Source organism: Poecilia latipinna, unplaced genomic scaffold (assembly GCF_001443285.1).
Source record: "Poecilia latipinna isolate Pla-1442-1.1 unplaced genomic scaffold, P_latipinna-1.0 Scaffold498, whole genome shotgun sequence".
NCBI classification, from domain to species: Eukaryota; Metazoa; Chordata; class Actinopteri; order Cyprinodontiformes; family Poeciliidae; genus Poecilia; species Poecilia latipinna.
The window spans coordinates 494,509-522,018 of NW_015113114.1; the positions used below are offsets into that span (position 1 = coordinate 494,509).

At 38.9% G+C, this 27,510-nt stretch overlaps 1 protein-coding gene across 1 annotated transcript; it reads left to right on the forward strand.

The window, feature by feature from the left end:
* The first annotated feature begins 50 nt into the window (after window positions 1–50).
* LOC106952194 (zinc finger protein 609) lies at window positions 51–27,510 on the forward strand. Its single transcript, XM_015040173.1, has 2 exons — window positions 51–690; window positions 26,461–27,510. Exon 2 carries the CDS (start codon window positions 26,589–26,591, stop codon window positions 27,480–27,482), a length of 894 nt encoding a protein of 297 aa, XP_014895659.1. The 5' UTR covers window positions 51–690; window positions 26,461–26,588; the 3' UTR covers window positions 27,483–27,510.

Sequence of the window (27,510 nt, forward strand, 5' to 3'; positions counted from 1 at the left end):
CCACCTCCATCCCCCAGACACCACCACACAAACGCCTCTGTGTGTGTCAACTCATGGTTGCTGCTGCTGGGATCAAATGGTGGACGTTTCCCCATTGAAAAACCGGCTCGTCAAATCGCAGTCCGGTTGATCCAGTTCCACCTTTTCCTTTCGCTCCGAGGAGCTGTGGGGAGAGTGTAACAGTTCAATCCGGCTCTCCTCTCCTGGGTTTCCTAGTCGCTCCCGCTGCTGCTGCTGCTGCTGCTTGCCTGCTGCTTGACTACATTGTATCGGTTCCCACACGAAGAAGCAAACGCGATGCTCTCTTTCACAAACGGGCGAACACGGAGGAATTAACCTGGATGGAAAGCCGTTCACTGTGGAATTCATTTGCAGAAGGCTGCGACCGAAGAACCGCTTCGCTTGGGGCTCGGGAAGGCAGCGGTGAAAATGCGCCTGGGACTCGGCTGTTTTCGCTGTGGACGGTGTCTCGAAGTGTGATGGCAGAAGTCCAGTGAATCGCTGGCCTCCCCTCCTCTCTTGTGTTGGGTGTCTGGGGGAGTGCGCTGCCACTGGTTTCTACTAGAGCTTCAGATTGTATTTAGAGGTTTTACTGCAACTCAGTCGCCTGCACGTTGATTTATTCTTTACACGGAGCGCACACCGCCATGGACGGAGAGCGGTTTGGAATAGGATTGTTTAGTTAAGTCGGTAAGTTTGTCCCATTTTTAAACCTTTTCTGTCATTGTTAACATTGCTACGACTCGTTAGCCATTTAACGTTAGGAGGCTAGCTGGAACACAGCATGCAGCAGCTAGCCAGGGCTGACTGCACTCTGAGCTCATTGTGTTACTGTGCCAGCCTGCTAACCTTACTCTCACGGTAGTTAGCTCATTACGCCAAGCTAACTCAGTTCTGCTTGCTTTTTAGGCTTTCAGCTGTCCTGTAATTAGCTGAAATGAGCTGCTACATTTGGGTAACTGCTAACTACATTTCTTTAGCTGGGGGAGCTACAGTCAGTTATCCCCCCTCTGGGGACAATAACGTTTATTAACTGTAAAAAAGAAGAAAAAAAAACACATGTCTGAGTGCACTCACGTTGCTCCTCTGGATGTGTGGAAACACTTGTGGTGAAACATTAGCAGGACAGAGTAAGAACCGTGGGACCCCACGGGGTCCTGAGTGGAATGGACCCACAGAAAAACTGAAAATGAAAGGCTTCATATACTCTCTCCACATGTTTCCTTTCTTTAACTGGGCCAGCTGTAAGAGCAGTGTGAACATGGGTTCCTTCTGGCATTGGTTATGTCTTCAAATAAAGTCTTTATTGATGAAACTTTAAATGCCACAAAATGGTGGCGAGCGGTTAAATAAATGCATTTGGACATGTAGGACAATCTTCTTTTGGTGACTTGAGTGTTTGGGAGTGGAGGAAGTTAATCACTGTGTTAGAGTTTTGACCTGCTGCATGAACTAAACCACCATAACACCTTGTCCACATCAAAAACTTAAGTAAGCTGCTTTAATATACTTCTCTAAGTTCTGTTTAGTCCTTCACCCAGGTTGTCACCCATTTCATATCTATATTTCTCTGTTTTGTCACTTACCAGTTGTTCTTGTCAAACCTTTGCAGACTGCTTTATTTACTTGTAATGATGCATGGAGGTAGGATTTTTTGTTGTTGTTGTTCTGATGCCCATTTTGGGCTGCTTGAGTTGACCCTGAAATTTGATCATTTAGGGGTTTTGATTTAAGCACAAAAAGTCTAACCCACCTCTGGCTGGTAGATATTGTTTATTGGTGTCACATTCCTACTTCTTGCTTGCAGAGGAGTGAAGGACATTATTTTAAATTGGCAGTCGTCAAAGCCAGTACAAGATGTCTCCCTATGGGGTAGGAATTGACACATGGTTGGTACAAAACATCTCGCAGGAAGTGGGTTCAGTTCACACCCCCAAACGTTGAGCATGAAACAACCAGGACTAAATAATACCATATTAACACCTCAAATGCTGTTTATTTCCAAAGAAGATTTCTGTTTGTGTTATTTGGAGAGGATATAATGGCGTACTGTGTTTATGGCCTCTAGCTCGGTTCTCTCCTCCACCAGTTTCTACCCCATTTCAAACCCACACACCGCCATTTTGTATATGACCTTTGGCATGAGTAATGGTTTAAATGACCTCCAGCTATTAGACATTGTTTATTGAAGTCGCATAAGATAAGAGTTGATAAGAAATTACTTAGTCAGCAGTCGCTAAAACACGAAAGAAAACATCTCTAATGTGAGTTTGAATTGACAAGCCCAGTAGGCTTTTTATAACAAAATAACTAATTGTACCCAAAAAAGTTGGATAGGAAATTATGGATTCTGTAGAAAGTTTAAAATGGGAAAGGGACTAAATAACCAGCCCCTAATTACAACACAATAAAGTCCGGTCAACACAGAAGTTGAGTTTAATCTTTGTTTTTGTTTTTTTTCCAGAAAATTCCTTTTAAATATAACATTGTTTGCACAGGTTCTTGGTGAATTTATCTATTTGCCATTTTGAGATATTAGTTTTCCATATGCTTATTGTATCCATGTGTTCCCATTTTGTAACTGTAAACAAAACATGTCTTAACTATGTAATTGCCTAACATTTATGCATCAACTTATTTCTCCCATATCTCTGTTTCTTAATTATATTTATAATGAAGAATCATAAAAATGGTCAAAGCTTAGGTATGTCAGAATTTTTTTTTTGTTATATTATTGAGAACCTTATTGTTATCACTGTTGTTACATGTTAAATGATGGAAATATGATTTACTCTCACTGATGAAACCAAAATAACTGATGGACCTCTTATTGGAACATGTTTCCCCTCAGTGTACTATAAACCTGGCGGGCCACCAGGCTTTATTTGCCTCTCCACCAAGCTTAGCGTTGTTTGTTTTAAATAAGGTGCTTTTTACACCAGAGACAGCAAAGACGGATTAAGCTAGGTTTATAGTTGAACTGGGTGTGAGGGGGCTCGAACCAATTGTGCCGTCCTGTCACCACCCTGTTGCCCTCACACACTCTTACCAATTTATGATGCCTGCTTTTGTATCTCTGAATTGTTGTAACTAGAAACATTTTTTGGCACACTGGTGGACTCCCCTAGCATCCCTTTCACCGGGCTTAGCAGGTTTTCTGTGGGAAACTCTGTAGTAGATATTATCTACTGAACTCCCATTACCTGAGTTCCTTGAAATAGAGTTAGAGTATTCAAAACAATTGTATAATCAAAAAGGGTATCTGTTGTATGTTTCTGTTTTTTTGCTGCCTGACACACAGTAAAAAAAAAAATTACAAGACTGCAAAACTATTAAATGACTGTTTTCAAGAAATGTCTTCATAAAAAGATCCGTAAAACGTTTGAAATGCCTGCCGTAAAAGAAGAGCCATCACTTAGCCAAGGAGTTTCATCATACACCCAAGCCATTCATGGAGAACACAAAGTGTGAAAGTGTATTTTTTTTCTGTTTGAGTGAGTGGTTTCTTGTTTGTGTATATAAATCCACAAGCTCCCAAAGCAATAAAAGGAACGTTGAGAAGTTTAATTGTTCTCACTGAGCTCGCTGCATTGTTGACTAATAACATAATTACACACGGCTATATGTTTAGTCTGTTGGCTGGTCCTGCTGGACCAAAAAAAAAAACGTAAAAGAATTGTTCACACCCTGTCATGCTGTGTGTCACGCAGAGCTGATGTGCGGCGAGCGTTTAACCAGTCTTGGTAACACATTGGCAGAACTTGGCAAAGCAGTCAGTCAGCACCAGACCCGTGGTTTAGTTTTAGCTTTCGCTTTTTTTTTTTTCTTTGCGGAGATCAGAATTTGTGTCGTTCAGAAAACAATTTTCTGCGACATACAGAAAACGCCGCCTCAGTAGAGATCCACACGGCTTTAAGAACATAAAAAGCATAAATAATTGATAAATCTGAGATCTCTCAACTGCAAAGTGCAGAGCATATCAATTGCAGTGAGTCATCTGACCAAATAAACAGCTTTTAGTGTGAAGAGCAACACAACAGCTTTACAGGAATGAGTGTCATTTAGTAGTTGTACCTGTAATGATTAAAGCTGTTTGCAGAAGCTTTAGGAGTGGTTAATCTGTATGCGTTCTTTACCAACTTGTCTGTCATTGATTTTCTACTTACAAGGGTGCTTCATCTTCAGATTTATTACGCATTCCTCCTCTCTTGTCATACTAGAATCAATACGAAAGATGGTAATATCCCAACATGAGGCCCAGAGGATTTGCCCTAAAATTGAATTCATTCATGTAGAAGGTCTGGTGCTTCCCGTTGGCTGTGGCTCATCATATTTTTATCAGCCTCCAGAGAGCAGCTTTGTTTTTATCCAACTATCTTTTCAATTTCTGTTCAGCAGATATCTTTTTATTTTTTATTTTTTATTTTTTTAGAAGTAATGTGTGCTCGTCGTGACGAAGGTGTTGGGGAGCTTTGCTTTTGTAGTAATTTGCCAGACACATTTTTATGAGTCTAACAGAGCCATCAGATGTGAGGAGAAATTTAGCACTCGGCGTCGAATGCAAGCGACGCAACTCGAGCGAATCCCTGTCTTATTCGACAGTTTAACGTTGGCGACAAACAAGCTGTTGGGAACTGAATGTAAAAGTGATGGCATAATGGCTTTCTGCCTTTTTCTCAGTTGCCTTTTCAAAAGTCTTCGCTCATGAAATATACATTTCCTCAAATGTGGAATTTCCCTCCCCAACTTGCTCAGCGGTGATTTTTTTGCAGTACAGAACCTGTTCTGCGTTGGGTTGGATATGAAAAAACCCCCACAGTGGAACAAGGGAGTTTAACCATGTTTGTTTAGAGGTCTGAGGCATTAGATTAGTCCAGGACAGGAGGATTATGTTGGCTTTGTAAGGCTGCCATCATCTCATGGCCACACACCAACTAAAGGCAAGCTAAGGAAGGATTTGGCTTGTGCACACTAATTTAGATGGACTTTCAAATACCTTCAGGGATGTTAACAGCTCTTTAAATAAGGGAATTGATGCGTTTTGGTCTAAAGCTACAACCTTTTTGCCTTTGTGTTTATAAAATTGCTGTCGTTAGTAAATGTCAAGATGCATAATTCAGTTGGTGTTTATATACAGGGCTTTTTTTTTTTTTACAAGCATGCAATGTTCAGGGTGAAGGTAAAAGTTTCTCACCGTTAATTCATATTTGATCTCTTCAGTTATTATTTATTAGTGTCCAAAGGATGTTTATTACCCAGCATTTTTATGTTAGTTGTTAAACTTTGTGCTAAACAAGAATTCTTTCTTAATTTATGTCTATTTATTGCTTTACTGCATATTTTTATCAAAATAAATACAGTTGAGTTTAGTGGAGATGGAGTCAAAATTTTAACTATGACTGGGAATGGTAGAGTTTTAGGCTAATCAGCCCTGACGGGTTGAACATTTCAATCCAGTATTTTCCCAGTCAGTTGGTGTAGCTTTAAGGTCACCATGCCAACATACAATTCGTTATGAAAGTTGAATCTAAGTTGGCTGTTTCTGTGGGGCTTTTAATAATATCAGCTATTTAAAAGTAATGCAGACAACATTTTGTAAATTTGAGTTCAGGCAAAAATCTAAATTATTCATCTGATACATTTTTAACCTGCTCGCTGTGATTATTTGAATAGCTAAAATTCACAAATTATTGAAATGCTTTTACTTTCCTATTTTAATATTTCAAACTCCAAATATACAGACGAAGCCATCTTTGCGCTACCACAAGAGCTAGCACATACAGTCTATGTGCTAGCTCTTATCTCTGCTCTTAGGGTTACAGCCAATCAGCGAAAGGGAAAATGCATGCCGTTTCTGGATTGGCTGTTTAGCAAACTCCAGCCAATAACGCAACAGCTAACCTAGCATTTCATCTTTCAACGCTGGATTTGTGTTCTGATGTTTTAAATGTTTTAGATATCCGCAAATAGACACATTTTCTGCAATAAATTTGTAATAAACAAATACACAAATTCTACTACTATACTTGAAGGAAAAATGGTTGCAGAAATTTTAGTGATGGTACAGATCTACAGGCTAAATGCAGTTCGGTTTAGTGTCTTTACAACCCATCGTCTGCCCACTACGGCATTGAGCTCGAGACAAACGCTTCAGCAGAGAAAAGTAAGAATAAGGACTGTTCTTTTAATTTAGCTAATCTTTACATCTTATTCCATGTTGTTGTTGAGTGGGGCAGTTTTAAATCCTCCGTTCTTTTTTTCCGCTGTGCCAACCATTTTGCGGCCGTACAGTATGTGGCCATGAAGCTGTAAAGGAATATGCAACTCTGCAGTCGTTTCTGCAGCATTGATTAGATTTCTAATTTGTGAATTGCCAGTTACAGCAGAAAAAAGAACACTGAGTGCTTGTTGCACAGTTGCTGCTTTTGCCATAAAACTGGTGATCCATCTTTTCCTGGGATGAGAGCCCAGGTTAGATTCAGCTCTTCCCCCCACACTGGCTATAAAGATATTGTCTTTTATAGCCTGTGTGCACAGTGTTTAGTGCAGCAGAAACGCTGCCTCATTTGCTTTTTGGGTTTTAAGTATCACGCCGTGTGTGTTCTTAGAAAGAAAAGCCAATTCAAGTTGGTTGTTTTTTACCCCCCCCCCCTTTTTGTTGTCGTCGTCGTTGCCGCGTTAATCGCTTTAGCATGTCTAAAACGCCACTGCTTTCAATACCGTCTTCATTCATCCTCTCATAAGCAACATGACCTCATTACTCAGCCGTGCTTCACTTGATTCTGACACTGATTATCTTCTTCCCTGCAACTCGCATATGGTAATTTTTCATCTCCACTTAATTAATTGAATATTCCACTTAAACGATTGTTGCAGAAAGCTGTTTAGTTTGTTGAAAGAAAGCAGTTTAGTGTCCTCTCAGATTCGGGAGGAAAATGTCACAGCACTTTTATAAAGATGTTTTTTTTTTTGCGTGTGTGTGTGTCGAGCTTAGTGTAGAGCATGAAAAGGGCTTTGAAGACGTGATGTGCGGGAATGCCTCAGAGCACATCAATACTGTAGCACGGTGGCAGCATGTGGGAGGATCTGTCCCTGTCGCCCTAATCATAGCGCAGAATCCACTGTCATCTGCCGAATCAAAGACTCTAAAAAAAGAAAAATAACGCTTGCTTCTCAGATGACACCAGCCTCACTTGTGATATTGATGAGTAAATTAGAGAACATCCGCAAATTACACAGTCGCAGCAGAGTAAAGCAAGGAAGGAGGTTTAGCTAGAACTTGAATTCTTCTGGAAAAATAAGGCCTGTTTTTGGTAAAAATCTGTTTAGGAAATCATCTCACTAGCAGCACATGTTGAAGCAAATGCTTTATGGCTTAACGGTTTACCTAAAAAGCTATATTTATCAAAGCAGCTTTTGCCCACACATGGTTCAGCTAAGGAAGAAAAATGTTCACATCACTAACAAACAAAAGTAGGATAAAATCTGGAGCTGTAATTTTGTCATTTATTTCATTTTTGCCATCCATAGCACAGATGTCCCAATCAGGATTTGTTTTGCTCTAAGCACCAACCCGAGTCATTTGGGACTAGGCATGCGCTGATAGCTGAGACCTGGTCGGATGCTACAGTGAAGTTGATCAAATTAACTCTGTATCGGTGTTGCACTTACTCAACAATGATAACAAGAGCACTGAAGTTCTTTCTGCAGCACGTTCTCCGACACTTAACTCGGTTAAGAAAGCTGTTATAATGTTCTGGCTGCATGTCACCTGAAGCAACGCAGTAATACGCACAGAGTAGAATATAGTGTTGCAAGCCAGGCTCAATGGGAAGAAAAGTGGAGTGTAAAACGCATCTGATTGGCTTAAAGCTGCTGTATGCAACATGTATTAACAATGTTTTTTTTTTTACATGTTTGAAACTGCCACTAATGTTGTGACAGTTTAACATGAGACAGATAATTTGTGAAGAAATTGAGCTCCTATGCCTTCTAGAGGCGCAGAAATGCAGCAGTCCCATTCAGAAACAACCAGTCAGAGCCAGGAGGCGGATCTTAACGCTGTCAATCATGCTTGTCCATGCCCAATGGTGGAGAAACAGTTTAAAGTTACAAGAAATGTGTCTATCTGCTGTCATTGGTGGCTATGCTAACTAGCATGAGTATTCACGACAGACTCCGTTGTGGGAAGCTAGCTTTAGCCTAGTAGAGAGCAAGGGGGACATTCTGAGAATAGACGTTGCAGGGCTTCGCTTATAATCAGTATCTAAAAAGTTTTCCTGTCTTCGTTTTCTATCTGTAATATTGTAAAAAAAATGCTAGAGTACTCTGCCAACGACACAACCCAAGCATTGACAAAATAAATGAGGATAACCTTGCACCATTTTTAAACACAAGTGTCTATCTTTGGTATAAGGAACAAAATATGGAAAACTAATTTTCCTTTTTTTTTTTTTTTCGATAAACTGTAATTTTATTGTTCAAGATGAGGGATAATTTCTTCCAAAACCAAAGTGAAAGGTGGCACAGTTAGCAGCACTGTTCCCTTGAAGCAACGAGGTACTTCTGGCTTTCAGTCCTTCTGCATGAAGTTAGCATGTTCTCTCTGGGTACTCTGACTTCCCCCCTCTGTCCATATTAAACATTCATCACGAACCTCATATCTAATAAAACTGCAGGAAGTCGTCAGTACTTTCCTCTATTCCTCGTTATTCTATCACGCCGATGGAACAGAAACCTTCATTTGGACTAGAAACGCGTGCCATGCTGTGATAAACAGCATCACGCAGTTCCACAGCTGAGGGAAATCAATAGAAAGAACAGTTAATCTCAGGAGTAAAGACCCTTATACAAGCAAATAAAGCAACAGTTCAGAGGGGGGAGGAAAAAAAAACCTAATGGATTTGGACAGATCACGCTGCGTAGCTGCGGGGAGTGCATGTTGTTTTCTTTTGGCTTCAGTGCCATTACCATGAAGCTTATTGGCCATGATAAAAACATTTGCAGTGTGGACATTTGTCTAAACAGCTAGAGCAGCAATCTTGTAGCTTTAATGTGAGTGATTTAGACCGCAGTGACTGGTTTGAAAATAACATGCTTGTGTTTTTAGCTCTCTCGGCAACTAACCGCAGATTTGTGCCGATGTGATGATGAGGATTTTGCATGGACGACAATAAAACCTGAAACTGAGCAGCTCTGTCTGTTTCTATTCAGTTTCTCCCTCCCTATCGTGTTGTGATTTAGTTTGAAGACAAAACATTTTTAATAAAAGGGCTTTGTAATCTTACCAACAGTTAATAAGCCTTGAAAAACGACAACGGAAAAAGTACAAGATGTTCTTTTTGTGAGCTAGCTGCCTTTTTACAGCCAACAGTCTAAATTGTCTACTAAAACTATACCTATAAAGTAGTTCTCAGGTTGTTAGTATTTGCTGGAGAGCGAGAGACCCAACTCTCTACGGAGGAACGTAAACTCAGCTTCACTGTTTATGGCAGTGAAGAGAAATACTTGGACGATCACGTGTCAAAATATGTCACACTTAAAATGATCCCGTGTCACTGCAACCTGTTTAGAAACGAGATTGGATGTTGACACAAACAGGACGAGCGCCACGTCTCGGAGGCAACCTGTTGGCTTTGAATCTCAACTCGACAAGCAGATTGACGCCGGAGAAACTGAGAGCAGGCAGACCTTTAGAACGGGGGAAGTTGATGGAAGATGTGACGGATAAGAGTTTGTTTATACTAGTGACAGTCGGAGGACAAAGCAAGCAAATCTGTGCTTTCTTAGTGTTCTGGGTCATAGTGCGACTGTGCACTCAGAGCTGGATTGCCGTTTTATGGTGGGGCGGGGGGTGGGTGTTGTGCATCTCCTTGTAATGGATGACACGGTGGTCACGGTGGCAGCAGTTGTTTAAACAGGGCCGTCGGATGTCTGAATAAGGTAAATATGTTTAAGCAAACATGCGGTGTTGCCCTTAGTGACGCAAGCTAATTGTACTTTATAACCATTTTGCAGCTCCAGGTGTTTCTGACTCCATTTGTTCAAAGTAGAGAGTTCAGAGGTGACGAATGAAAGTTCAGGCTAAGCAAACATCCACTGCCAATGAGCTGTTACAATGCTAAATTGACTGCACTTATATCGTCCTTAATTCAAGTTTGCTCTGCTAGTCCGTTATCTATCTGCAGACCAAAATACACACTGATGCACATAAAACACAGACCAGTAGATGTGGGGGGGTTAAGTGTCTTGCCTGAGGGCACTTAGACATTTAGTGGTGAGCAACAGCCACCGTGGTTCAACCTAAATGTTTCAATTCACACATTGCATCTCAGTACCATCCTCAGATCACCGTTCCGTAAACCAAAACTACTTTTTAAGTGGCAAATGCTTTTAATCAGTTTGAATCGTCTCTGGGTTAATTTGTTCATTTGTCAACTTTGAAACCTGATTTTATACCCATCCATTTCTACTTTATCATTTCCATTTTGTAGCTGTATGACTTTTGTTTCTAACCCAGGTACTTAAACCAGTTTATTTTTCACTGTAATTATTTATTTTCATGAATTTTGTCAATAGATATGTATAAAACTGACCAAATTTCTAAAAACTTTGTTTTATTCTATTAACTTATTATGGTTCTGATCCTCTATAAACCCATTTCAATATGCTAGGATATCTGTACAGCATAATTACTTATCGAAGCAGGCGTAAGACATCAAACTGCGACACTCTGTAAGAAACTTCCTTCTGTAGTCTTCTTCATTTTAGCCGAGATAATGTCAAACAACTGTAATGTCTACATAAATATTTGCTTAGTTTAGATTTCATCCACTTTTCCTCCACGGTCTTAATTTACCTAGATTTTAACCTGACCTTTAGAATCCAATATTACTATCGGTAAACATGAGTATCTGTCTTAGGCCTGGGTGAAAAGTCAGTTTTATTGATAAAATTTTCTCTTTTTGAAGATTTGATTCTTGGAAAAATTTAATTTCCCCCCGACCCCACATCAAAGCATTCTTGTATTTTCACAGTTCATAATGCTGTCATCTTGCCCAATCCATCATCTTGTTGGACAAGTGTGTTCTTTTTATTTCTAATTTAATTTCAGGTCAACTCATAGAAGGAATGAATATAAAAGCCTTTTTTCAAACTAGATATTTTCTGTCATTTGTAACCACTTTTTAAGGAAAAAATGTGAGAGGAAGTTGATGGAAATCTGATTTGGTACGAAAGAAAATCTGAAATTGTATTTCTAAACCATGCCTCTCAGCCCTAATCTGCTTGTAAATTCTAACATTATAACAGCAGTTCCCAGCATTTCCAAATCCATCATGATTCATAGGTTGAAATCTGCAAAGGATAAAACACAGCAACTCGCCTATTTATGTTGAGCTTTCTTTTTATGCAACGCCATCTTCCTCCAAGTTTAATATTTGACAGCTGGAATACCTCCGTGGTAAATGTTGTCCTATAAAAATAACTTCTTGGCGATTTTTGTGGCTTCTCTGGTATTGTTGCACACCTCGCTAACACTAAAGCTAGCTAACTTAGCTGAGGTTGTCTTCTTTCACTCAAAACATCTACATGGAAGAGTTTTTAGAGCAACTTGCTAGCAACTCATTAAAGTAGGTTCACTACTACTTTATCTGGTTGCTGTCTTGTATGCTTGCAGTTTCTGTCATTTTGTACTCTGCTTTTTGGAGTCTGAAATGATGCGATCTGCAGAGAGATGTCCAGCCCAGATACAGGAAATATGGTGAAATGACTGAAATGAATATCTACCAGCTGGTCAAGTTAATGTCTTATATTTTTGTATTCTGTTTTGCATCAATGTTTTCTGTAGATCCTGAGCTTGTCCAGATCATTTCTTTTATTAGAAGTCATGAAAAGTTCAGCCAAATCCATTTTGTCTTTTTCAGAACATTTGACTTTCTATTTCTATGTTCAAAATAAAAGGGATACAGCTCCAAGAAATTCTTCTTCTTATGTTACCATAATCTGGTTGGGACATTATCAAGGTGCTTAAACGTACTGAAAGATTGCGATGCTTGTGCACCTAAAGGAAGCTGGTTCCAGAAAGCCGACAGGCACGAGTACATGCGTCTGATTTTTATTGGCGTTCAGAGTGGGACTAAAAATGCTATTCTATCATGACTGAGATGTAGCGTGCCATCCTCTGCTCCCTGACGCACATTTTCCTGCCTTTCAAATGCCAGCAGTGATTGAGTGTGTACACATGTCAGCACTTACTGTCAGCTGTTATTGTCAGCCTGTGCGCTTTTTACGAGCAATATTTCAGTTGCAAAATAACGCTCCTCTGCTGCGTTTGGAGGGAGAGGAAGAAAAAAAATAAATGAAGCCGTTTGGACTGTTACTGCTCTGTTAAAAGTTTGGACCGTTACTCACGGTCACTGATGAATTGGGTCTAAATTATTGCGATCCATATCGATGTGATTTTTGAAATGTGACACTGCTGCTGAGACATGAAGTGTCAGAGCGCTGATACTGCAGGAAGCCTTGCTTCTTTGTGACTCTGCCTCTTTGTGCAGCTGCTTGGAGAAAGTCAGGCAGATATTTGGGGTTAATGGTCGTCCGTGCCCTTTCTCTAGTTAGACATTCACATGGCAGCAGCACAGCTGCCCATGGTACAAACAGTAGTCCAGTATATTATTCACTCAGTAAGTTGCCTGGTGTCTTTTCATAGACTTCTGACTCTACAGTAATCTGGAGTCGTTTTCTCTGTGGTGCTTTGCTGGTTTTTAAGCTCACATGAGAATAGATTCTACAAGAAGAAAAGAAACGATTTGTTTGTGGACCCCCACAGTTGAACTGAATACAATTGCCTGCCCACAATTAAACTAGTAACTAATAAACCATAGATAAAAAAAGTTTGTTTCTGCTCTGCAAACATTCACAGTATTGTTTGCCAAGAGACTGAGCGCTTGTTTGCCTCAAGCTTTGCTGTTTCACAACTCTTCTTTCCTATTAATGAGTTAAGATGGCAAAGGAGCCTTATCTAAGTATATTAAATTTCTTTATGTTTCAACATAGTTTAATAATGTGGTTTCACATTATTAAAAAAACAACTTGGTGCACATATGTGGAAGAAATATAGTCTCATTTGAATTTGATTTTCCTTTTTTTTTTAAACATTACATTTATTACACAAAGTTTTTGTCTTTATGGACAATTTTGTCGTTTTTATTTCAAAAACAAAAATTTCACCTATAAAGACGCAGCTATAAATGTGATGACCTTCTGGTGACTTGAGCTAAAGGAAATCGGCGCTGGAGCATGTCGATTTGCTTTTAGCCAATCAAATTATATATTCATATTAAATATTAATCTCCTGGAACCAAAGGTGTTTTAACTAAAAAAAGAATAACAACCATACTGTCGGTTATTAGTTTTCGCAAACATTGAGTTTTCATGCTAAATCACAATTTCTGGCCATTATTATGCAGAGAGGGTTAGGATTAGTATTTGGAGTATTTGATTGTTTGATTGTTGGAGATTTAAAAAAAAAAAAAAAATATTGATGGCAATTTTTGTAGAACATTCCGAAACCGACTGTGTTCTTTAGGACAGAATCGGTGGACTTAGTGTTGATTATATTGGGGGGAAAAAATACGAACTAAAGATTCTTCACTGCATTTATATGAAGGTTGTGACTTTTCTTTGAAAGTTTCTACTTTGGTTTTGTCTCAGAATAGCTGTAACATAAAAGTTTTCTCAGTATTTATTAACATGAAGTGGCAGCTGCTATTGACATCGTTGCCCTTTTTTTCACCTAGCTAAAAGCCGTGTTCAGTGAACAATTTGGCTCGTTCTAAAGAAAATAAACGTTTGCTAATTGTTATTACTTGTGGAAATGGGGAACTATTTGTCATGAACATTTTGCATGGGAATCTCTAATGCACTTAGTCTGCCACTGTACGTGTCGGGTCAACCACACTTCAATGCTCTTTGCTTGGCAAAGCGAAAAGCATCTGTTTTAGGTCACGGTATGGACAATCAAGAGAACCTCCATTAAATAGTGTTGGGGCCTAGCTAAAGTCCTGCTAACTGGAGGCAGTCAGGCGTGACGGTCACGCTCATATTCCACGGTGAGGAAGAGTTTCACCCTTTGCGGTTTGCTAAGCCCTGCAAACCCCAGCCCACTGCTAATTCCTACCACTGAAACTTGCTTGGAAACACAGACTGGTTTTCATTAAACAACTGAGTGATTTTAAATTTGAGACTGTTTTTTATAAAGGACTGATGAGCTGTTAAAGATCTCCCATTACGTTTCACTACTGCAGATAAGAATGGGAGAGATGGGACCTGGTATTTTTGTAACTGTATAATATTTAACTCCATTCAGCGAAAAATTACATCCAAAGGCTTTAATGCTGTTTTTTTCCCCCAACTACAATAACATTGCTTTTTAGAAATAAACCTGTTTTTTCACCGTAATGTATGCACTCTTATCACCAGTTTCTTTATTGGTTTGATTTGACTAATGAGCTTCAGTTTATTGTTTGTCTAATTATTTTAATACATGATCCTTAGAAAAAAACTGCTACAATTCATTAATTTGCTCAATATATCACTTGTTTTTTTTTGTTTTGTTTGTTTTTTTCTGTTTTGTGAGTAGAAGCTGCAGCAGATCATGGTGAGGCTGAACCAGATTCATTTCCAACTCTACTTTGTTTGGGACATTGACTGTAGTATTGTTTCCTATTTCTTTTTTGTGAGATGAAGGGAGGGTCTCACTGTAATGTTTCGGTCACAATTGATGACCTGCCAAATTCTTGAAGGAGTGTCTCATTTTGTACTGGAATGTTATAATTGCTGCTCTGACTTTGAATTGAGTAACTATGAATAGAGCTAGGCATATGACTAACACTAAGAAAATGGCTTAATAGTGAATTCTTTGCTTAATATAGTTTAAACGGTCAGACTACAACACAGGATGTTAACACCACTTCAACTCAAAGTTTCTCATAGCTTTTGACTTTTAATACATATTTAAATATTTAATAACGTTCACTTTGTATTCGTACATTTTTAAGTGTTAATATTCTGATAAACGACTTGAGGTAAGCATTGCTTATTTGTACTGTGTTTCATATTTGCCAGATTTTTCTTTACAGAAATGGGTTTTGTTTACAGCTTGGCAATTGAAAGATCAAATATGGTCTTTTACATTTTTTTTAGCTAGCACTACCACTGAACGGTTTGCTTTATTCACCACTCAAACGTATCATAATGTTACAGAACTGTTAGCACTTGCTAAGTTCCTGTCCACAGCGGTCCCTTCACACAGAACAGAGGCTATTCTACATCTTAAAAGACCCACTCAAGCAGCAATTTGAGCATGCACAAACTTGTAATGGTTTGTTGCGATGGTTTGTTAAATTTGTCCAGTGTGATGACAGCTTGAACTTGGCCATCAAAAAACTAAAACACAGACTTGATACCTGAGATGTTGGCGTCTTTCCGGCTCAACACGTACTTTTCGCGCTACATCATCAGGAGGTCAGAGTAATGCCAAGGCAGAGCCTTGAAGAATTACATGATTATTATATCATCATCACAAAATTCATATCACAAAGCGCTGTTCGGTGTGCAATAATTGTCGGCCAATAAATCTCAAGTGTCATGAACTCGCATTTTCATGCTAATGTAGAGTTTAGATCGAGCCTGAAGTAAACCTGACATATTTAAATTAAGATTTTTCTGCTTTCGATTTTCGACCACCATTTCAGTTAGCAGTGAACCTTCTTTAGTTGTTGTTTAACGACTTCTAGCTCCACCTTGTCGCTTGCTGTAACCACAGAGTGAGTCAAGTGCGAATCATGTGGGATGTGTGATTGATGAGAGCGGAGCAGGGTGGGGTTTCGTGCACATACAATGGGGCTGCGTTTGTTATAGTCTGATTAACTTCAGACCTACTTATTTTCTTTATTTCCTCAAGAGGTTAAACTATCTTCTTCTCTATTTGCACTATAATAAGTAAATTAAAGCAACACAGCAGAAATATTTAGCCAGTTTGAAAGGCTCACACTGGACACAAATGATTTTATCCCAAATTTTAAAGATCATAGGCATAGAAGCAATGGTAAGAAAGAGCGGAAAGGAGAAAATAGGCATGCATTGTGATATTTACCAATGTTATCACTATCGCAAGATTTTCTAATATTGTGCAGCCCTAATCAGAGGGGCTTTTGTGGTAGAGTCATAATAGGAAAATGCGATTTGGGGATAAGAAGGAAAGAAGTTGAACCAATCTGGGTCAGTTGAAATATCTACTCTGACACTATTGTACTCCATTCCTCAGTCTTTGTCTTCATGTCTGTAAGCTCTCTGCAGACAGGTATATTTACATATGAACCCAGCAACACAGATGGACGCTGTAATGATATATAATCAGCCTTTAAACTCCCCCATGCACTGAGTGAGCCTCCTTTACAACTGACCCACAAATACAAACAAACGCACCATGGACGCTTCTGCTGTTACCACGTCAACCCGCATTCAAACAGAGTGCTTCAATTATAGACCGGCGAGAGCTCAGATAATTAGAAGTGTTCTGAGAATCTTGGTGACTGCTTGTGTAATTCAGAAACGGCCGTGGAGTGGAATGGCTCAGCATGCTAATGGAGCTGCTCCTGTTTCTGCTCCAGGCCCCTTTGAACGCAGGAAAAATCAATCTGGCACCTTGTCTGAGTTTTTTTTTTTTTCTCCTCTTTTTTTATTTTAACACTGGAGCTTCTGTGTGGATGTTCCTTTCATCTGCTCCAACAGAAGTTATCATAAATACACCACCATTGGATTGTTTATTTGGACTCTCAGGAAAACAAATATGCAAGTTAAAGTTGATTTCAAATGTATTCCTTTTTTTCCCTAAAAGTACAATTAATTATTAAAATACAAGTAGGAAAACATATATGTAGGGAGATGAGGATGTTTTACTTTAAAAGTCCACATCCAGTTATTGTCTCAGTTTGACTACAGGTTACATTAAGACAAAGCTGCCTATTTAATCCCTGGAAGCAAGTCTTTTTATCTGTAGATATGGCCATCAAAGGAAGCAGAACTGATTTTAAAAAGGGAGGAAAAGAAGAGGCTAATTAGTTCTGCCATTTTCATATTTTCAACTTCTTGGTGATCATTAAAAGAAGAGACTTAAGCACACAGCATAATTGCAGTGTCTTCTAAAACCAGCAGACAATAATCTGACATGTCACCTCGAGATGTTTGTCTAACTCCATCCCCACATTTACCTCATTAGCACTGCTCTGAAAAATAGATGACTGCTACTATAACTTATTTAGAAGTTTTAGAAAGTTTACATTACCGCTGAGGCAATGGGACTAATTGGCTGAGTTACACACACACACACACACATATATATATATATATATATATATATATATATATATATATATATATATATATATATATATATCTGCTGTGCCTGCTGTTTTGACAGTCCTCCTGTATTTTTTATTGTTGCACTAATGTGAATGCATCTCAATTTCCAGCAAACCCTTCAGAAATGATCATACATTAATTTGGCATGTCTTTTAAAAAAGAAAGGCATTGATATGGTTGTGCATGATAAGAGGAGTTTCAGTTGTTGCACAGCTCATGAGCAATGTGAGGTCAATGGACCTTATTATTTTTGCTGCTAAACACAGCAAACGATTGAAACTTACATCCCAGTCTAATTTTATACCTGGGTTCTCCACTCATGTATTTATAATATTGAGAAATTTTGGTTAAATATACAAATTTTAGGTCACCAGCAAATATTGAGAGGTTGTTGCACCAACGCATTAAGTTCTCACCAAAACCAGGACGATAGAGCACATCGCTATGGTTTTAAAACCTTTACACTGGCTCTCTGTAGCTCAGAGAATATACTTTAACATATTGCTAGATTATAAATCGCTGAATGGCTTAGTACCACAATACATTAGACATCTGCTGTTGTTGCTGTGTCAACCTTCCAGACCTCTCAGGTCTTCTGCGCTGCATCCCCAGAACCAGAACCAAACATGGAGAAGCATCATTCAGCTGCTATGCACCACAAATCTGGAACAAACTTCCAGAAAACTGAAAAACAGCCAAAACACTGACTTTTCTTCAAATAAAGATTACAATCCCACCTGTTTTGATTAATAGTAAGTGGAACATCAATCAACATGTTTGATGTGTATTTACTTGATGAATTTGATGGTGGATTTTGACATTATGCAATGTTTATTGCTTGTTTCTTAAGTGGTGCCTGTATGATGGTTTTATAATGTTTAACTGCCGTGTTGCTGAAATGTGCTATGATTGATATAGTTTTATCAAAGATAGCCTGTCTTTTTTGGAATTACAGCTCTGCTGCAATCAAGCTAGTGTTTTTTTTCTCTCTCTCTCTCTCTCTCTCTTGAATATAATAAAAGCAAACTGGATTTTAAAGTGTTTCTTTGCAATCACGGCTCTGGCTAATAGTCGTGCTGTTTTTTGTGTGCACACCCCCGTGGGCAAAGTTTTGAATATGCATGATTGATTCACACTCAAGTCTCCAGCTCTCAAAAGATTTTAGATGAGATTTAAAATTGTTTTGGGAGGGGGTGAGCTTACAGAAAAACACAGACTGATCAGTGACTTGTGTAATTTGTCTAAAAGTTGCGCACAGACTCTTCTTGAGAAGAAGTGAAGAAGAGAAGACTCAGTTTCTCGAATACTCCATTCTTCTATGGTTATTAAATATTTTACATTTCAGTAGAGGTTTGCAAATAATTATATGCTAAATTCATTCAGTTTCTACTTGTAGCCTTGTCAGTAAGAGAAACATTATGGATGTTGGTTGTTTTCACAAAACTGCATTTTGGATCCAGTACTGATGTAAGAATGATGCAAGAGACTGACAGTTTTCTTTTTTTCTGTTGGTGAAATTATTAACCAATGAGGAATCCAGCTACCCTACAGACTTCTGATTCCCATCACCTGGATTGGCTGGGTGCATTTCTATTCTGGTAACCAGCTCAACCGCACAATCCAATTACATGAAGGTTTCTGTTGAGCCTTTCCAGATAAGGCGTTCCCTTTTATACATGACCTGCAGAGGAAAAAAAAAAAAATTGTTTTACAAGTTGAGTCATTGTGTTTGCTTACAATTTTCATTCTCCATCAGAAAACCGTTTATATGGCTATGGAATGCTTAAAATAACAATAAAGAAACCAAAACAATCATTTTATGCCGTTATTATTGGTTAACCAGGACACTAAGCGACACAGTTGACACATTTCACTGGTTTGCTTTGATAGGATGTCAAATCACAGATCTGCATTTCACAGTAAGTGAAGACAGGATATTTTCAATCTTATGCTATCGTTGCTGTGGTGTGTCAAAAGAAAGCAGCAATGTTTTATGAAAGCATATTGTGAATGGGGCTTTTCTGGCTCTAAGCACTTGGTAGGAACTAAATAAGGTGCACATAAAATTTTATGTCTCACAAAAAGTAAACGCTTTAAGGCCAGTGGTGTCCAAACTTTTTTTTCACGTGGGCCAAAGTTGCCAAGTTGAAAGTACTCAAGGCCTATAATTTATATATATTAATTTTTACGACTCAGCGATAGAGTAAAAAGACAATATCTTAAGGAAAAATATAGTAGAAAAGAACAAATTCCAGGTAACAAGAATGTTCTGTTTAAAAAGATGTGGATTTGTCATCAAACGCTAAATTTTCCTACTTAACACTTTGGCCAGGGGACAGTGTCTAGGGCCCTATGAAAGACATTTTATTTTCCGTTTCTTTCCACTTTTCTCGTTTTTATTTCTCTGAATTCCAATATTTTCCATTTTAACCATATTTATTTACCCAAAAGGGATGTGATTATGGAGGCAATGAAAACAGTTCAACAAACCCATAACCAGAAATCCACATTTGCTGTTGTTCAGGTTTCACAAATATAACTGCTGTGGTTCAGCGGAGCATCAAATTATTTTACAAGGTGTTTAAAAGTTTTTCACTGTCTTTTTTTTTTCTTTTTTTATCATTTAAAGAACTCAAACATTCGGCGCAAAGCAAATAATCATGTTTTCACATTTTATAAAATAAAATCTCTATTTTGGAGTTTAACTGGACACCAGAATACGTCTCGCAGGAAAACCAGCAAACGGCAAAACCTTCCATAACGATCAGAGCCTTTGTTTATTTTTGTGTCTTTTATCTGTTTTATTCTTCACTACATGTGGTTGTAACAGCATTGCGCCACCAGTCAACTGGTGCTGACAAAACTTAAGTCTTACATTCAACCGTGTCAACTTTCCTTCTGTGTTTTCTGCATGATGGAAGTCATAGACCCCTAATTAACTCTATCCTTAGATGCAGTGAGGATTCTTAGACTTTCTCCAAAGCCATCGCAACTGATTTATGTCAAATATGTTGGATAATTTGATGAGTCACTCTGCTAACAATAACTTGTTTGATGATGACCCAGTCCTTCTGAAGCGGCTGTATCTTACGGACGTGAGACATAACGGCCGGTGGGTGGATGCACCGATCAGGCTTTTACTTGCTGCTACAGATTTTCCTGCTCCTTTCATCTCAATTCAAGAATGAAATGTAACAAACCCTGAACAAGAAGTGCCACCGGTTCTTTGATTGAAGTGGTAGTTCTGTATCCAACAGAGAATGAAAAGAATACAAGATTACTGCAATTTACGCATCAAAGCATGTGTTCCCAACCTTTATTGGATTTGTATTCAACTTAAAACATGAATCAAAGAGTATGCTGTTTGATGATCGGTATACACACTGAAAAAGTGTGATTTTCAGTTTTTGAACATTTGGAAGTGTGAAAATAATGCAGGTGATCCCTATCTGAATGATTTGTGGTTCGTTGGTTGACATTAAGCCCCACTTTGACTTCAAAATGTCGAGGCACTTTGTTATTCAGTTGACATATGGTTATAAAGTACATGTTCTTAGATCTCTCATGTCAATCCAGCAGATTAAAAGCTAAAGTTCATCAGCAAGACTTTTGCAGTTATTTGCACATTAGCCTGGTTTCCATTACAAGTATGTGCAAAACTTTGTCTATTGCAATAAATACGAAATGCAATTAGAATCATTTGAATAAGTTTGCTTACGGGATGAGTCATTAAAAACATGCTGTGCCCTCATCCTCCTAACACTTCCTGACACCTTCTTCGTCGTTTCTGCCAGTAGTAACATCTGGTTGTTGATCATGACTCGTGTTATGCAAAAAAACTGTTTCCTCTGCAGTTTTACGTAATATATTAATTTCGACGCTTGAACCTTGTCCCAGCACTTTTTATCGAAAAAATTGTTTTTATGAATTGGCAAGGTTTCCGTTATGCAAATTTATTTTTGTATTTCCAATTCATGCCGTTAAATTGTCAATGGAAATGCAGATAGTGTACAGTTTAGTTAAAAATGTATCTATTTGTATTATGTTGGGCTGCACAGTATCAGGAAAACATGTAGTTGCGATACTATGGCTGAAAATTGTGACCGCTGTCTAGAATATGACTAACCCACATTTTCTGGACTCTTATTTTCCTTCCCTCAGATCATGGAAAATCTACCAGTTACTGCACTAAGCAGACCTTTACCATTGATGACCTGTTTCATGGATTCCTTGGAATAAATAGACTCAAACTTTATAAACAAATTTAAATAATCCGGTTTTCTTCTCACAACTAATAACCATGTCTCTTAAGTCTAATTACATCTGAGACCCCAACAGTAAGTCTCCAAATTGTTTATTTTTCCTGACCAAAGTCAGTAAACCTATACATTCTCAATTTGAAAGAATATGAAGTTGACAGAAGATAAACAAACTCTTTGCTCCTGCCCTTTGGTTTATTGTTTCAGTAACGTGTGGGAGGATGGCTCTGGCCCAGTTCCTTGTGAAAACCCATCGTCTGACTAGTTGGAGCTGGAACGACGCATAGCACCGCAACTATGCAGGGCATGCATTTCAGAGATTAAAATCTCCCGTGATTTCTTCTCCGTCTGTACAAGACAATTAAAAGTAACTTTGACGAATCTCCTCTCTGTCCTTAATAAGATTTGGAGCACTTGGGATTAGACATGAGAAATAATAATTGTGAGTGGCTTTGTACCTCAATGAAAAAGTAAAAGCATAATGAGACTGTAAGGTCTTTTATAATTTTAATTATACCAGCTACCTCAGTGGAGAAGAGCCAATAAAGATTTCTTGGTAAATATCCAACTCGTTTTTTATTACTTGATATATTCCAAGGATTTTCAACTTTAACATTTAACAATCAATGTTTTTGCCTCATCTTGACATTGGGAGCATCTGCCATCATATTTAGTTAAGAAGTTGGAGCTCTTTATTTTGATGCTAAACAGTAAATATAAACTCTACATTGTTATTTGAAACAAATGCTGTCTGTCATGAGCCACTGTGTTTTTTTGGTTTTGATTTATAGCTTTTATGTGGTTGCATTTGAGTCCTTCGGTTGACCACAGTTGATGCTAGCAGTGACTTGTATTCTCAGAAGCCTTATTGATCTCCAGCTTTGAAACAGTGTGAGGGTTCAGTCCACTTTAAGCAAACTCTTGTCCGTTTGCTTAGGAAGTCTGGTTCATTGGGGGAGTCAAACTCTTGTTAGGACCAAAAAAGTAAACTCTGGTCTGCCTAAAAACCTAGGCCTTGGTTCAATTAAAGTGAACTCTACCATGTCTCGAATTCATATGGGTATTAAAGTGGACAAGAGACTGCTCCAAAAGCAGGAAGCAGACTATAGCGCAGTGCATTCTGGGCAATTGCAACCAAAACAAATGTGCGAGTTTCATGTTCACTAGAAAATGGCCCCTGGTCTTTAACCAAAGACAAAAGAGAAACCCAACAAAATTTGATGCTACTTCATTTTTGTTTACATTTCGTGAAGATGGAAATAGAACTCGTATCTTCTTCTGAGGTTTTTGTTGTTTCCTTCAGTAGTTCTTGGTGCAGCGACGCCACAATATAAATTAATTTTCATATTGTTTGGTACAGCGCATTGTGAAAGCGAACCACACCAGAAAATGTAACAAATGTTGCATTTTTGTTCCCCAATCAAAGCAAATATGCTAGACTGTCAGGTTTGGAAACACTCTTAAAAAACTGGGGAATGGCCTTGGTTCTTTTTGTTTCGTGACTCAGAAGACTCCCCCCACTTCCTTATCTAATTTAGTTGTATTCCCTGGTAAACTTACTATTCCTTGTCTTCACATTAGCACTGTCAAGCCAGAGTCACCCCTACATGGCTGCTGATAGATAAGCAAAGTGAAACTTGATCTGTAAAACTAAAAAAAAAAAAAAAAAAAAAAAAAAAAAAGTGAAAGCCCTGTGGGACTTGTGCAGCAGGCATGGCTTTCGCTCAATGAGGCACTTGCTGGGACATTTACTCGGCTGATTTTTATTTTTTCCAAAAGAGACTTGCACTGCAGTTCTAGCTAAGGGGGTGTACAGTGGGTCAACTGCTGATAGAGTTACAACCTTTCCTTTGTGGAGGTGTTGGACAAATTGGACTTCACAACTGTTAAAGCAGCTTTACGGGGACAGCTGTAGCTCTCCGCCCACCAAAAACCCACCACTGCCTGTTGTTCCTTTGGGGAACCATCTGTGAGGAAGAAGCAGGCACAGTGATTAAATGATTGTTCAACAGTTTTACCTCTGTCACTGCAGGGCAGGGGGTTGCAATCTGTGACCCTTCTGGAGTGTTGGTCTAATGACAGAGGAGTGATGTTTAATGAAAAGGAACAGTCCTCCTCTGTGTCTAGAGATTTGTTTTTTTTTTGGTTTTTTTTTCTCATGTACTTCAACTCTAACAGAAAATTCAAAAACTAGCAACAAGGTTTCTTTGTCGTAGCAGCATACCGAAAATCTGACCTAATTAGTTTTGCCAACGGTAACGAAGTGAAAGGACCTTCAGATGTGGTGGGAATTCAGTCTGAATGAGTCAAAGTAACACATGCTTTAAACGTCAAAGCGAGTGAACATTTGTAGTTTAGCCTGGCTGAACATAACACAAGTAAATGAATCGGGTAGATAATTAGACACTTGAACTTGAGAGACATTCTTGATGAACAAATTAACTTTAAATGTGATTCTATAAAGCTTAAAAGTGGCTGTGTGAATTTGAAATTAAATGTCTGACTGTTCTTCGTGAACCGTTTCACCACTAGCCTGATGTAGCAACACATGCATTTTTCTGTATCATTTTAAAAAATCTAATTCAAACAAAGATAACCCAGTTATCTCGGAATCCACTTTGGCTGATATGAAATGCTTATATCTTGACGTATTTTTCAGTATATCGATAATTAGTTTTTTTGTTCTAAATGTCTGAAATACACCCACACTAGAAGCGTAGCCTTTCCTATTTTCACTCCATGACATTTATTTTTTTTGTTTTGTATATAGCATGCATCTGCAGAAAAACTTAGGAACTATTAAATAGGCTACTTCAAGACATTAAGTAGTGCAGTTTACACACAATAACAGCAGTAAATCCATACTAAGGATCTAGATTTTTACTGCCGTTCTCGTGCAGTGGAATGAAATGTAAACTTAGCAGTCCCAAGACTAGTGATTTTTTTTTTTTAGTTTTACAGAGTTTATAAACGTCTCAATGCAGAATTTCTCATTCATGTTGGTTCAAAATTCACCATAAAGGGACACAATTTGATAATTGGGCTGCACAGTGGTGCAGTTGGTAGAGCTGTTGCCTTGCAGCAAGAAGGTTCTGGGTTCAATTCCCAGCCTCGGTCTTTTTGCATGGAGTTTGAATGTTCTCCTTGTGCATGCGTGGGTACTCCAGTTTCCTCCCACAGTCCAAAAACATGACTGTTAGGTTAATTGGTCTGTCTTGTCCCTAGGTGTGCATGGTTATTTGTCCTGTCTGTCTCTGTGTTGCCCTGTGACAGACTGGCAACCTGTCTAGGGTGAACCCCGCTAATCAAAGAAGATGGATAAATTTGATAATTGCCATCCCTAATCAGTATATTATTTTGTTCAATGGAGCACTATGCAACATTTTAGCAATTATGCCTACGTATGGGAAAAAAAGAAATAATGACATCTGTTGTGCAGAACTCGTAGTCTTCTTGTTTTGGAATAAAAGAAACTAAAATACTCTATAAAGCCATTTTTTCATGACTCAAACGTCATGACAGTAAAACAGCTGAAAAACTAACTTCCTTTAAATCTAGACTAAAACCCCACCTTGCATTTGAAACGTAATCAATTACAAATTTAATGATGGCACTTAACTTAATGTAATGTTTTGATTGTTGATTCTATGTTGCATGACTTTGTGTTTTTGTGCTTTTTATGGTGTAAAGCACTTTGAAATGCCTTGTAGCTGAAATGTGCTAGACAAAATTTTATTTGATTTTACTCCACTTGATATTGTACAAAATAAAATTTAATTGTTACAGAAATTCCTAAGCTCCTAATGCAGCTTATTTTTAAAATGTTTCCATTTCCAGTGTGACATATTAGTGAAGGATAATGTGGAAGAACTGTGATAGCACTAGTGCAGCTGTAAACTGCAGCTGATGAGCTTGTGCGATTCCCATGGAGACATCTATTTCCTTCCCCGTTTTTTTTCTCCCATCTTTCCCAGGATCTTTTCAAATGTCGTATATGGCAAAAAAGATGTAGGAAATATATTAGACAAATGGACACAACCGGCTCACTTTGACCTGCTGTTTTCATGTAGCTTTCTGTAACCAGTCACTGTATTCATTCAATTAATAATTCATGAATATTTAGAGAGAACAATCCAAAATCTACATGATTACCCCTTGAAGACCGGGATTGCTTTTTTTTTTTTTTTTTTTTCTTTTTCCTGCTGATTTCCAACTCATCTACAATCGGATGCAAGTGAAATTTGTGGAAAACCATTGTATTGATTTACTTTAAAACAATGATCTTTGTTTTATGCTCTGTAAGCAAATGCAACAACCTGCTTTTTCTCCTGAATCACACGCTTTTAAGCCCCTCTGACACCACATGACTGTTGTGCTCTAGAGTTGAGAAGGCACGGCTCTATAAAGCATGTGGGCTGTGCGATCGGCCAGCTACTTCTTATTTATCAGCAGTGACACTATCTGCGGCGCTTTGTGAAAAGAAAGTCAGTCATTCAGAACAGCGGGGGCCACCTTGGCTGTCAAAGCAGGATTTAGGCTACATTTCCCACGGTTGCCATGACGACCGTGGGAAGTGATTATGGAGAGCGGGTTTCGGAGCAGAGCTGTTACCAGTGGGTATTACCGTGGTGGTTTGCACAGTGATCATCCAAGAATTACTGGCTCGCGATCAAACGTTTGTTTTACAATGAGCTGCTGTGTTCTGAGATGCTGTCGCTGCTCTGTGTCTGAATTGTTGGATTAATTTGTGCCTTTTTCTTTCTTGCTTTCTTTCTAGGGCACAATGTGGTTAAATGGGACAGGAAGGAGTAGAACGTGAAGATTCTCTGACCCTTGCCCCTGACTCCCAACCGTCCGAGAGGGTGTCGGACCTCACCGAGGCATTCCTGGGCCGTTGGCACTAAAATGTCCCTAAGTGGTGGCACTGCAGGCGGGAAAGGTGTGGACTCGAATGCGGTGGACACTTACGACAGCGGGGATGAGTGGGATATCGGTGTTGGAAATCTGATCATCGACCTCGACGCGGACTTAGAGAAGGACAAACTTGAGATGTCTGGCACCAAGGACAGCATGGCGGCACCACCCAGCGCAGTGGCAGCGTTGCCCGACAACATACGATTCGTCAGCCCGGTCTCCGGCGCTCAAGGCAAGGAGAGCAAATCCAAATACAAGCGCAGCAAGAACTCTAAAGACAATAGCAGCAAAGCTTCCGCGGATGGGGGGAAAAAGGAGCCCACCGGACGGACTCAAGGGGAACCAACAGGTGCAGCAGCGAGCGCGGTCGCTGCCGGCAACAATTCCACCTCCGGGAAGAACATGGAAAAAGGGGGCAAGGCCTCCCGAGGTGTTCTCGGAGGTAAAAAAGACAAGGAAGGAGCCGGCGGGAAAAATAAGAAAGACAAAACAGATGGTGCCCCAGTCGTGGCAATTGGCGTCTCTGAGAAGGACGTATCTCAGGCCCAAGTTGCTTTGGGAAATAGTCGTAATGCGTCCTTTGAGAACACACAATCACCAGACTTGGCAGATGCTAATCAAATGGGGAATATTGCACTTGAATCTGTTGGGATAGTACCAGCTTTGACCTCCAAAACTGAACCAGATGAGGTGGAAAATGTTAACAGCGATTGCAAGACGTTAAAGAAGATTAAAAACGAGAAGGTAGGTTGTTCATTTTACTCCGTTGTGATGTTTGTTGAATATCTATCATCACCTTTTGCTTTGACGGATCACGTTCAAATTGCATTTGACATTAATTCCTTCTTGAATTGGGGATGTACTCATAGTGTGTTTCTTCTTTAGATCAAAGCATTGGCATTTTAACCAAAGG

Bases quoted from the DNA above. Each gene is read 5' to 3' on its own strand.
- LOC106952194 (XM_015040173.1), top strand. From the start codon at position 26,589: ATGTCCCTAAGTGGTGGCACTGCAGGCGGGAAAGGTGTGGACTCGAAT.